Source organism: Melanerpes formicivorus, unplaced genomic scaffold (assembly GCF_026170545.1).
Source record: "Melanerpes formicivorus ecotype bairdi unplaced genomic scaffold, bMelFor1.0.p_v2 SCAF_18, whole genome shotgun sequence".
NCBI classification, from domain to species: domain Eukaryota; kingdom Metazoa; phylum Chordata; class Aves; order Piciformes; family Picidae; genus Melanerpes; species Melanerpes formicivorus.
In genome coordinates, this window is record NW_027142370.1 from 1,819,392 (window position 1) to 1,829,612 (window position 10,221).

The window sequence follows — 10,221 nt, forward strand, 5'->3', positions numbered from 1 at the left end:
CTTGTAGAAGCTGGGATTTAACAAGGATATAAACACAGTATTTTTCAACAGTATTTTCCCTTCTAGTGAGTTACTACTGTCAAAGAAAAAGTAGTGGACAGAGCAGAACGTGAAGAGTATTTGCTTAAAAGTAACCCTGAAATGGAAACACTCCCGAAGCTGGATACAAAGAAGCCTATAGGAGCCTTTCCAACGCCTGTAACAAAAGGAGACAGCGTTTTCCAACTTAACAAATCCCTTAGAAATGAGGAATCTCCACAAGGAAACACTAGAAAATAGAGGTCTGCAACACACCAAGATTTCCTGTGTTATTTCATTATTATGCACGTTAAACAATATTAAGATTGTAAACCAACCCCCTGAGAAGTAATGAAATGACACAATTAGAAACGTGTCTATTTATATCATTCCATTTTTAACTGGGAATGTGCTGACTTTATATGATGGATTCATTCTGCCCACACACACAATGCCTGCATCACTCTGGCAATGATGCTCACTTTGTGCACTGCTACTAAAGATATCTGTTCTCTTACTATCCAGTATGTGGCCACATGCTTTATCTACTGCCTTTGAAGCCAAAGCATTCTTTAAGGAATATCTAGTGGAATACAACAGCAGTCACTGGAGTACCTCAGTGAATTTTCTATGGAAAAGTACTAAATACAAATCAGCTTGGGGAAAGGAGAGAATTGAGGGGCCAAAGAATGCAAGAATGAGGAGCAATGGGGCTGAAAATAGTGTTATGAAAAGAAATACTCTTGTAAAATTCTACACTTGACAACCAAACTTCCTAATACTTACCCCAGGTTGCAAAGCTTGCCAAAGAGAAACTGAAGAGGACAAAGCAACATTAGCCGTCCTCCAACACTCGCACTCACTTGTCATTCCCCAAGCTAACCAAAAGCCCTGGGAACCTAACCTGCCTGACCGTTGCCTTCTGGGAAGCTTCCTCCGAGTCCTTTCTCCTCCTCTCTTCTCACCTGCAGCTTCTTGCACTTGTTTAAGAGATGATTGACTTTTTTCTGCAGTAACATTCCTGTCCTACTCCCTCCTCTTCTGCTCCCGCCTGAGTTTCCCACTTCTTACCCACCAGATGTACCCTTCTTAGGATTCTCACTGACTTGCAGCGTAGTGGAAGCTTACTCCCCCCTTCCAACTTCCATACACACATACATGCAAGAGAGTAACTCACTTCACAGGGAATACTGCTCGCACAGATGCCTAGCCGGGCTCTCCCGAGCTGTTACAGCCAGCCCATTCTGTGTCACAGCATTAATTACAGCACATGCTGTCACACCCAGTCTCAAATGTATTTACATTTCCCACCGGGTGTATGTGCTCTCTAGAAAGTGCTTTGTCTAGACACGTTAGCAAGCACTTCCTCTCGACTGCTGGCACACGAGGATACATTCTCACCAAACTTTATATCCTAATCCCACAGAAGGCAGTAGTTTGCAGATAGTTTAGCTCCCTGAACCGACTAGGCACAGAGCCAGACAACTGCTAGTACAGCAGCAGCAGAGGCAAAAGAAAATAACCACACACCCAGATAGTGAGAGACTGGGAGGTGAAGCTACAAACACACCAGGCTCCAGCTCAGGCTACAGTTCTACAGGCAGCTGGATGTGGATACAACTTCCCACACTAAGAGGAGAAGATTGCCTTTCCCCTGCCCTGACCATCCCTCCATCAGAAGCAGGAAAAAAAGGTAGAAGGGGACCTTTCTTCTCCATCACAGAGATGTAAGGTTAGCCCATGCAAGCCACAGAAACATTAGTGAGCTTATCAACACATCATTTCATTAATTAACTTAAATTTCTGTTGGTGTCTGAAGCTGTTGTCCTAAAACAACAGTTTGAAGTATTACTATTTCTAGAACTACCCGAAAAGAGGTTGTAGTAAGGTGGGTGTTGGTCTTTTCTCTCAAGTAACTGGTGAGAGGAGAAGAGGAAATGGTCTCAACCTGCCCCAGGGGAGGTTTAGACTGGATATTAGGAAGAAGTCTTTACTGCAAGAGTGGTCAGGCATTGGAACAGGCTGCCCAGGGAGGTGGTGCAGTCACCATCCTAGGGATGTTCAGCTGTTTTTCATCACCATGGATTAACCACTGGCACAAAGAAAGCATTTAAACTGTACAGATTCAAAAATGATGAAGGTATCATGGTAAAGGTGAGGACTAAATAAAGCAGTAGTAACAAATCCATGAACCTGCAACACATCCTGCCCAGGCAAAGCACATATGGGAACCATTACATTCTGAGAATCAGAATGCAGCTCTGTACTTGTTTTACATTACATAAATAGCCTTCAAAACATGAACAAACTGCAAGCAAACAGGACTTAGGTGGTTGTCCATTCTTCATCTCTGCAGCACAAATGCTAGTTCTATTTAACTCTCAGCATTAACTTTTAATGGCAAGAGTTAAACATCCTGCAGTTCTGCCAAGCTGAAACAAAAGCAGCACTACCAATCAATACAAAAAGTATTACTCCTGAAAATGAAAATCTTCCTGAGGCCATATACAGCATAACACATTGAATATTTAATACTCACTGAAGGGCTACTGAACACCAAGGCCACAGTTTGGCTGGCTATCTTCATGGGAATAAAGGCACTGGGCAATTCTATATTAAGTCTGTGGCTCAGAAAAGTTAAAAAATAAAAAGTTGGGTTCATCACAAAAACTTTAATTTGCTCTCCAGAATGTTGCAGAATTTGTCTCTGCACTCCACCCTCATTTTCAACTCAGGAGTAATCAATCCATAGCTCTCATTCAAAATCTGAGCTTGCAACAACTGCCCCCTGTTTAATACATCACACAGATACCATATTTCTAATGACCTCACACTTAACCCAAAGCATGACAATTTCACTGTGAAAGGTACCTCAAGCAGTTTCAAAGTGCTTATGCAGAAGAAAACTATTTTATTACAAATAAATCAGTATGCATTATCATCACTGCATGAAGACTATTCCAACTATTACAAGCCACATCATGTATCCTAAAGCTGTTCTTGCAAGGCTAACCAAAGAGAACACCTCTCAATCTTGCCAGGCTGTCCCAGTGGAACCCCAGCAACAGTAACTCTACATCCTCCCAAGTGGAGTGATTACATCGGAAAAATACTGCAATTCAGAAGGAACCCTTCAAATTGCAACATGGGAATGTTCTTGCAATACCCAAAGGTACACAAAAGTGTGCAAAATCAGAGAGGAACCCTGCACGCCTTCACTACCCTACAGTCACCACACTGCCAAGTCTTCACAAGTAAAATGGCTTTTGCATAGGCCATGAGTGAAGAAAGTGTTAAGATACATTTTAACAGGAGCCATTTGTAGCTTCAGAAAATGTTATCATTGTCCAAGCTACTAGTACTGAGTGCTTATGAGAGTCTAAAAGAAGACTTATTTTAGCAAAAATAAAGTCATCACCTGTCAAGAACACCTTCAAGTTAAAGATGGAAATGTACTTTGCAAGAGGCAAACTGCCACAGAAGAGACTTACTATGCCTCTACTTTCTGCCTGTCAGCATTGTGGTAAAGGACACTTTTCCCCAAACATGGAATAGAGAAAGGCAAAACAAAGTAAAATGAAGGAGATGAAAAGAGTCTAGCAAAGCAGCAGAGCACACCCCAAAAAGAAAGGAAAAGAACATTAAACCTCCTAACTATTAGTCAGCAGACAACAGCTATTAGGACTCTGAAGGGTCCTTTTTCTGTAAGGAGGAAATTACTGGCATAACTACACAATTTCTATAATTACAAGGGAATCACACGTTGTGACTCCTTGCCATGTGAGTGACCTTTTGCTCTGAAGTTTTTCAGAGTTTAGCAATTTGTGTTACAAACAGAAAGGCCAAACAAATATGCCTTTTGGCTGCTTAATGGATGTAGTTTGACATGATCATATTTAGGTACTGGATAAAAACTACGACATTTTAAAGTGCTCCCCTACAGCAACCCAATTAAGCATATCTTTGAACAGTTCTGAACACAAATCCAGGCTTATACTCTGGCTTGTAAACTCTAACACTTGCAAGTGCAAACACTATTACCCAAATGTTCCTATAGAGATAGCTAAGTAAAAGTAGTTGCAGACCAGGCAGGCTCTCAATTCAGAAACAATGTGTCCAGAAGCACACCACCAAATAAACACACATGCTTTTCCTCTGTTTATTTAGATTCCTATGGGATATGTGTAACAGGTAACTAAAATTCTCAACAAATAACAAGGATTCCAGCTTCACAGGCTTGTCCTCAAGTTGAAGAATAGAATAGAATTAACCAGGTTGGAAAAGGCCTTTGAAATCATCAGGTCCAACCTATCACTCAACACCATCTGATCAACTAAACCATGGCACCAAGTGCCTCATCCAGTCTCCTCTTAAACACCTCCAGTGACGGTGCCTACACCACCTCCCTGGGCAGCCCACTCCAATGGCTAATCTCTCTCTCTCTCTCTCTCTGTGAAGAACTTCTTAACATTCAGCCTAAACCTCCCCTGGTGCAGCTTGAGACTGTGTCCTCTTGTTCTGTTGGTGGTTGCTAATACCTAAGAAGTTATGACATCATCATTTCAGCTTGCATCAAGAAGCACAACAGCAATGGACATCTTACTCTATTACAAGAGTGCAGTGCATTCCTTACTGAAATCTGAATTATGGCAATGCCTAGAGTATCTACTGAGGTACAGAGCATGTCAGACAAAGCAACAAGTTACATTCATCCAGTTACCTGCACAGCAAAAGCATCTCATCTGGCTGGTTACACTGCAAGCCATCTATGGTGTTCATATAGATACACCCTTCATTTGCATCCAAATCAGTCTTTGTTGCATAAGGCTACATAAAGGTCCCTTCCTTAGCTATAACTAAACTTAATTTCAGCGTGGAATTTGACCCAATGGCTCAGTAAAGTAGAAGCTAATTCTATCTGGATTCTAAAGGAATCTCAGTGTACAATACTGCCAGAAATCCTACACATTACTTATTCTCCCACAGACACCTCTCTATATTTTAATACTCTTCTTCAGGCATTTACCTTCCTTTTTCAGTCATAAACAAACTTAGTCTCATTGCAATCAAAACCAAGTTTTGGGGTTTTCTTCTGAATTGCAATTAAAGATTCTGTATTATGACACTTGAATTACTACAGCAATAAGATGTTTTGCAGCAAACAAAGGCCAAGGCGTTTGGAGAATTACATCACCTTGCCCAGCTCACCAAAATCATTGCTAACCACTAACTACAACAGTGTGCAAGAATGAAAGAACCTGGCCAGCATCCTCAAACGCTACTCATTTGTCTTAATCCCCACTATTTCTCTCATGTCCTCACTTTTTTAGAGACTTGTGTTATCAAAAATGTTTCATTGGGGAAACAAAAACCCAACCTGTAAATGCTAAATGCACAGCAGCAACTCTACTGAAAGTGTGAGTGGTGATAAGGATGGACCCAGGGTTTCCAAAATAATACAATCACTTCATCAGGGTTATTTCTAGTTCCCTTAAAACCCAAAATGTTATATGAAACTCCACAGGTCCTCATATTTAAAATCAGCTTGTGCAAAATAAGGGAGAACATAAAAGAAACTTTACTGAATTAAGATGCAGCTCATCTACACAACAGTGATCTATTTTCAGCTACTTATCTCTGCAGTGATCCACTAATCCAGAAAGACAGAGTAGAACCAGTACTTATCTTAATAGAAGAATCCCACAAAAATCAAGATTCAAGATATCTCAGGGTGGTTTGAGACTAATCAAACAACCTTCCACTACCCACCAAGTACTGCAACTCAGCTTGGAAAAAACTAAAGGCAATTTTTGGCAAAAGATTAGATAACAGTTAATCAAGCCACTAATAATCAATGTGTTAGTGGAATGGCACCTGGCATCACACTCCATAAATCACCAAAGCTTTCTAACCAGGTAAACCAGTTAAAAAGACCCAACCTCTCTCACATGTACAGAGAGTCGTGTCTCAACAGTCAACAAACATAAAAGATCCTGAACCACAACAGTTATTGCACACACTGTCTTGGAAATAGCAGAAGCATTGCTTTAATAATCGTTGGCTCACACTTGAATAACATTTTGAAGTGTTCTCATTGCTTGTATCAACAGATATGAGACTACAAATAACAAAAACATACCCAGAGTGTGCAGATATGCTCTAGATACACTCTAGATGATGAAAAACACACAGAATGTTACGGATTGGAAGGGACCCTGAAAGATCATCTAGTCCAACCTCCCTGCCAGATCTAGGATCATCTAGAGCAGGTCACACAGGAACACATCCAGCTGGGTTTTGAATGGCTCCAGCAAAGGAGACTCCACAACCTGTCTGGGCAGCTTGTTCCAGTGCTCTGTTACCCTCACAGTGAAAAAGTTTTTCTTTATGGTCACATGGAACCTCCTATGCTCCAGCTTGCACCCACTGCCCCTTGTCTATCTTTGGACATCATTAAGCAAACCCTGGCTCTGTCTTCCCAGTGCTCACTCTTCACATATTCTATAAACACGAATGAGTACACCCCTCAGTCTCCTCCAAGCTGAAGAGCCACAGCTCCCTCAGCCTTTCCTCATAAGGGAGATGTTCCACTCCCTTAATCATCTTTGTGGCTCTGCACTGGACTCTTTCAAGCAGTTCCCTGAAGGTAAGGGCCATTCACAGCTGGTTTTGATATCTTCTTGTCTTTCACAGCCATCAGAGCTGTGACTCCAAGTTTTTGGAATCAAAAGTCATCCACAGTTAACTTCAGCCTATTAACCATTCTAACATCTACTTTTATCACAGTTTTAACGGATGCCACTATGTTTTTAACAATTGCCTGCAAAGCATTTGAGGCTAACAAAGACTAAAATGGATTTGTTGGCCAAACAGCCATCCTGTTCTACTTCCAGGGCTGGTTTTTTTTCTACTTCAGAAACTTCACCTGAATATTCTGGTCACTTTCCACAGGAAAGGTAGAAATACTCTTGCTGATTGCCAGGTTCAAACCCCTTCCCTTTTCTCATAGGGCCACATCCATGCATCTGCCACTGACTGGGTCCACACCTCACTAAGACTTCCTGGAGGAAGCCCTTTCTTAGTGTTTGAGCTGTCAAAGTGCACAAAAGCAGCAGACTGGTTATTCTCATGGCAGAACTGTGCTTATTAAATTTGGACTAGTGGCAGATCTTTCAAACTCGTAATTTCCAATTAAGTAGATAAGTATCATAAACTGGACCCCATAGGTCAGTTTCTTTTCATCCATTTTCTTGTGTACTACTTGGTTGCACTTGAGTCTTACCACAGTAGCACTTTAAGGCTCGGTAAGGATGGGACAGGGTTACACTTTAAGGACTACTCACCAAGGAAGCCTAGTGCTGCTGATGTCTTTAAAGCTCCCTTCCAACCTAAACCATTCTGTAATGCTAGGAGCTTCTTTGCTAGAGTGACTAGTTAATGTCTCATGAAGAAAAACAACTTGCAAATCCTTCCTTAACATGTGCACACTCCTGTCTAAGTATATAGCAATACATTTCTGACTTTGGAAAAAGCTGCACATCCTGTTTGAAACTTGTTATTCAAATGGATGAGCTAGGATTGCCCCCACATAAAAGAGCACGCCTACTGCTACATGGAAGTAAACTGACCTTTTTTCTTCCGAAGAGGAACCAAAATAAATCCCTTCAGCTGGTTTATCGGGAGCTGTACTAAAGAAGTCGTTGTTTGCTACCAGAAACTTCAGGCCCACCCAGCAGCCCACAGGGTGAGCCTGAAAGCAGCTCTGGCTCTCTGCTAGAGCTCAGTTGTTAGAACTGCTGCAAAGAACGAAGCTGAGTTTCTCCTGACATCAAAAAAATAATAAACTTTGGGAAGCTTTCAAAATTAAACTGTAGAACTCCTGTTAATAAAGGCACACTTAAGCTTTCCGACCAGCCTGAACCTTTTGACGGGGAGCGATCCAGAGAGAAGAAAGGGCAAGGCCGGGGGTGATGCCTGGGGGTGATGCCTGGGGATGCTGCTCCGCGGGAGCTCCTCGGGGCGGTCCCGACCCGACGGTGAGTAACGGGACGGTTCCTTTCCCCCACCTAAGATCACCATCCCGGGAAACTACGGGAAAGCACGAAAAGCAAAACCAAAATATCCGCTCCCTGGACTTTCCCCGGCATCAGAGGAGGTCAACCACGATTTCCCCCCTCCAGCCCACGTCTGACCCCATCCTACCTCAGGCCGGCGCTCTCCCCTACCCCATCCCCGTCGCACCAAGGCCACCCACCCCTCGCCCGGGGACGGTACTCACAGGGTGACCGTCCGGTTAGGCAGCGCCTCAGAAGGCAGGACCTGAGCGAGCTCCAGGTTGCTGCAAACTACCTTCACCTCCACCGGGCCGCCGGCCGCCGCCGCTTTGCCGGCGCTCTTGGGGCGACCGTCGTACTTACAGCCGGGGGGCAGCGCGGCACCCCCGCCACCCCCTAGCGCCGTCAGGAGCAGGAGCGCGGGCAGCAGCCCTGCCGGGCGACGACGGCGGCAGCGCGGTGGGCGGCAGAGCGCACGGCGACCCGGGGGCAGCATGGCGGGGCTGTGCAGGGCCCCGCTCCGCTCCTCCCGCGGCCGGCGGGGACAAATGGGGGCGGCCGGGCCAGGCGAGAGAGGAGCGAGCAGGAGGGGAACCGAGGTTCGCCCTGGCCTAACTCCGCGGGGGCGGCGCCAGGCGCGGCCGCGGCGCTGCCGCCATGTGGTGCCGCGGGGGTGTGGGGGAGCTGCGGGCACGCCGCAGCCGTGGCCGCCACAGTCGCCTTCGTCTTTGTGTCGGGACCGGGCGCGCTACGCGCGGTGGCAGCAGCGCCGCCTTCCGCCGGTGCCGGAGCCCCGCGGCGGCGAGCGCGCCCGCAGGGCCTCGGGCCCACTGCGCAAGCGCCGCACTGGCAGTGGTCGCTCCCGCGCCTGCGCGTCGCCGGCCGGGGGGCTGCGCCGGGGAAGCTGAGTGTGGCGAGCGTGTTGGAGGGCTAGAACAGCCCGAGGTGCGCTCCAACGCCGCGCCCTTGGCAGAGTCACCTGCGGCGCATGGCCTGACCTTGGTGCTGCCGCTTCCCTCAGCAGTGACCCCGCGAGCTGTCGGGGCTTTTCTCCTCCGGCATTCTCCAGTGGGAGCTCTTGGCCTAGGCTCTTGTCCGTTTCCCGATAGCCGGTCTGTTTGGGTCTCCCCAGCATGCTGTAGACCCAAAGGCAGCCCTTGGCACTTTCATGGGCTATGCGCCTCCCACAGGAGTGCTTTCCCTCTCCGCTGGTTCCGTGCCTTGCTGCTTCTTTCCAGTTCCAAATCCTTGGCCTTGCAGGCTGGACTGTTGCCCTTCGTGCAGCATGGAGAGAGGATAATCGCCTGCCAAAGTGCTGAATGCCTTTCAGTACTCTTAACACCGAGTACCTTGTGCTTCTGTGGCATTTGTCCTCAAGTCATCCCTGTAAAGTGAGGTAACTGTGGTATTCCTACTTGACAACCAAGAGGCAAAGGATGGTAAAAAGTTACTTGAATATCATCAGTCTCAAATGTTAAGATAATAGGAACCCCACCAGCCTACAAAGTGTCTTTTCATTGCAGGCTTGGGACTGCTTTGCTGGGCATAGCTAGGTCATGTTCTCACATTTCTCTGCAGTCAGGACAGCCAGGCACAAGTGCCTTTGTGCCAATGACAGCTGAAATCCTCAATACGTTCTTTGTCACTGGTAGGTGTGAGAATAATAAAGTAGCTGTTACCTACTTGCAATCAAGTTACAAGAACTGGCAGCATGTCCTGAAAAAATGTAAGAGAGGCTTTAGAGAACCCATAGGAAGTTCTGGTCCCTAACCAAGAACTCACAATGCCCACTCTTACAGAAGGGCACTGGCAAATAGCATCCTACAAAATACCTGCCTCTACATGGCAGTGCCATTTTGGGCATTGGCAATAACAGATGCCAAAATGAGTCTTACAAAGTCTTTAACCTAAGATGTCCTTGAGTAATGTTCAACACTCGGGTGTGACCCAGTTTTTAGTGTAACCTAATGAAGGGTACAGGCAAACAAGGAATTGTGGATTAGGGCAAGTGGAACAAGGTTGCAGTAATAGCATTACAATTACCTGGGCATCTTGTAGATACCCTTTACCCACCATGGTGTTTTCTCTCCTCATTTGTATGGCCTCTTACAAATGAAGATGGAATCTGTCCTGCATGTTGAAATTGTTG

General features: G+C 45.5%; 1 protein-coding gene across 2 annotated transcripts in view; it reads right to left on the reverse strand.

Moving 5' to 3' along the window:
- ADGRA3 (adhesion G protein-coupled receptor A3) overlaps positions 1 to 8,789 on the reverse strand; it is a 44,771-nt gene extending 35,982 nt beyond the window's left edge. The window contains exon 1 of one of the 2 annotated variants that reach the window (XM_068149299.1): positions 8,297 to 8,789. In XM_068149299.1, the coding sequence (XP_068005400.1) occupies positions 8,297 to 8,568 (272 nt within the window). In that variant the 5' untranslated portion in view covers positions 8,569 to 8,789. Of the gene's footprint in view, positions 1 to 804; positions 1,499 to 8,296 lie in introns of those variants that run through there. The other variant, XM_068149300.1, reaches the window with a different exon arrangement.
- Between the last annotated feature and the right edge of the window lie 1,432 nt (positions 8,790 to 10,221).